This window comes from Egretta garzetta, unplaced genomic scaffold (assembly GCF_000687185.1).
Source record: "Egretta garzetta isolate BGI_Z169 unplaced genomic scaffold, ASM68718v1 scaffold5, whole genome shotgun sequence".
In the NCBI taxonomy this organism is placed as follows: Eukaryota; Metazoa; Chordata; class Aves; order Pelecaniformes; family Ardeidae; genus Egretta; species Egretta garzetta.
The window spans coordinates 4,825,722-4,826,549 of record NW_009259707.1 but is presented as its reverse complement, the minus strand read 5'-3'; the positions used below and the strand labels follow the sequence as shown (position 1 = coordinate 4,826,549).

Here is an 828-nt window from a genome sequence, read left to right as displayed (position 1 = left end):
AGGGGGGGGGGAAAAAAAAAAAAAACCAAAAAACAAACAAACAAACACAAAAAACAGTCTGGGGTGCTCCTCAGAAAGACACATTGGCCAGCAGGCCACCAAAACCACCCACTGCATAGGACGCACCATCCCAGAGGGAACCGCAGGGTGATCCCAGGCTGCCGGAGCCTTATGGACCCGATTCTGCTGCCAAGCTGCAGCACTAGCCCCGACAGATCCGACGGGCACCAGCACAAACAAAACCACATTACTGGCTGCCCACCACTAAAATCCCACTGGCTGGAGACATGCGAAGGACCTTCCAAGACTTGTCCTATGAAGAACTTAGCTTTTGACAGACATTCCCAGCTCTGATAACGCCACGATGTTCTTCCAACAATGCCCTCAGCAGCGCTGCCCCCACCACAGAGAGAAGCCCCAAGAACAAGCAGTTTTCATTTTGGTCTTTACGACATGCAAGCACCGTACCGCAGGCCAGTGGGGCTTGTTTCGGCAGAGGACATCCGCGTCATGAAGAGCTTGCTGGTAGTTTTTCATTGACGTACAGAGTTCTGCTCGCTGTGCTATTAGTGAACACTTGCAAGGAGCTGGAAAACAAGAAAGGTTACAGGGAACTCCATTAAAAGAAGCACTAGTCCATGTTAAATACAATAATCTAATTTCCAGCCAGAGTAACCTAAAAAGCACTACTGCACAATGGTTACATTTACACTCTCCTGTAATGGAAAAAAGGCAATTCCTTCTTTCCTTCCCAAAATGTATTCCTCAGCCTGGAAGCAACTTCCGTTTTTCTCGCAGGACAGATTTCATATTCACATACAGGATGCC

At 48.3% G+C, this 828-nt stretch overlaps 1 protein-coding gene across 1 annotated transcript in view; it reads right to left on the bottom strand.

Moving 5' to 3' along the window:
- LONRF2 (LON peptidase N-terminal domain and ring finger 2) overlaps positions 1 to 582 on the bottom strand; it is a 15,718-nt gene extending 15,136 nt beyond the window's left edge. Inside the window, exon 1 of the mRNA XM_035894414.1 lies at positions 469 to 582. Within this exon, the coding sequence (XP_035750307.1) occupies positions 469 to 537 (69 nt within the window). The 5' untranslated portion in view covers positions 538 to 582. The remainder of the gene's footprint in view (positions 1 to 468) is intronic.
- Positions 583 to 828: the final 246 nt, after the last annotated feature.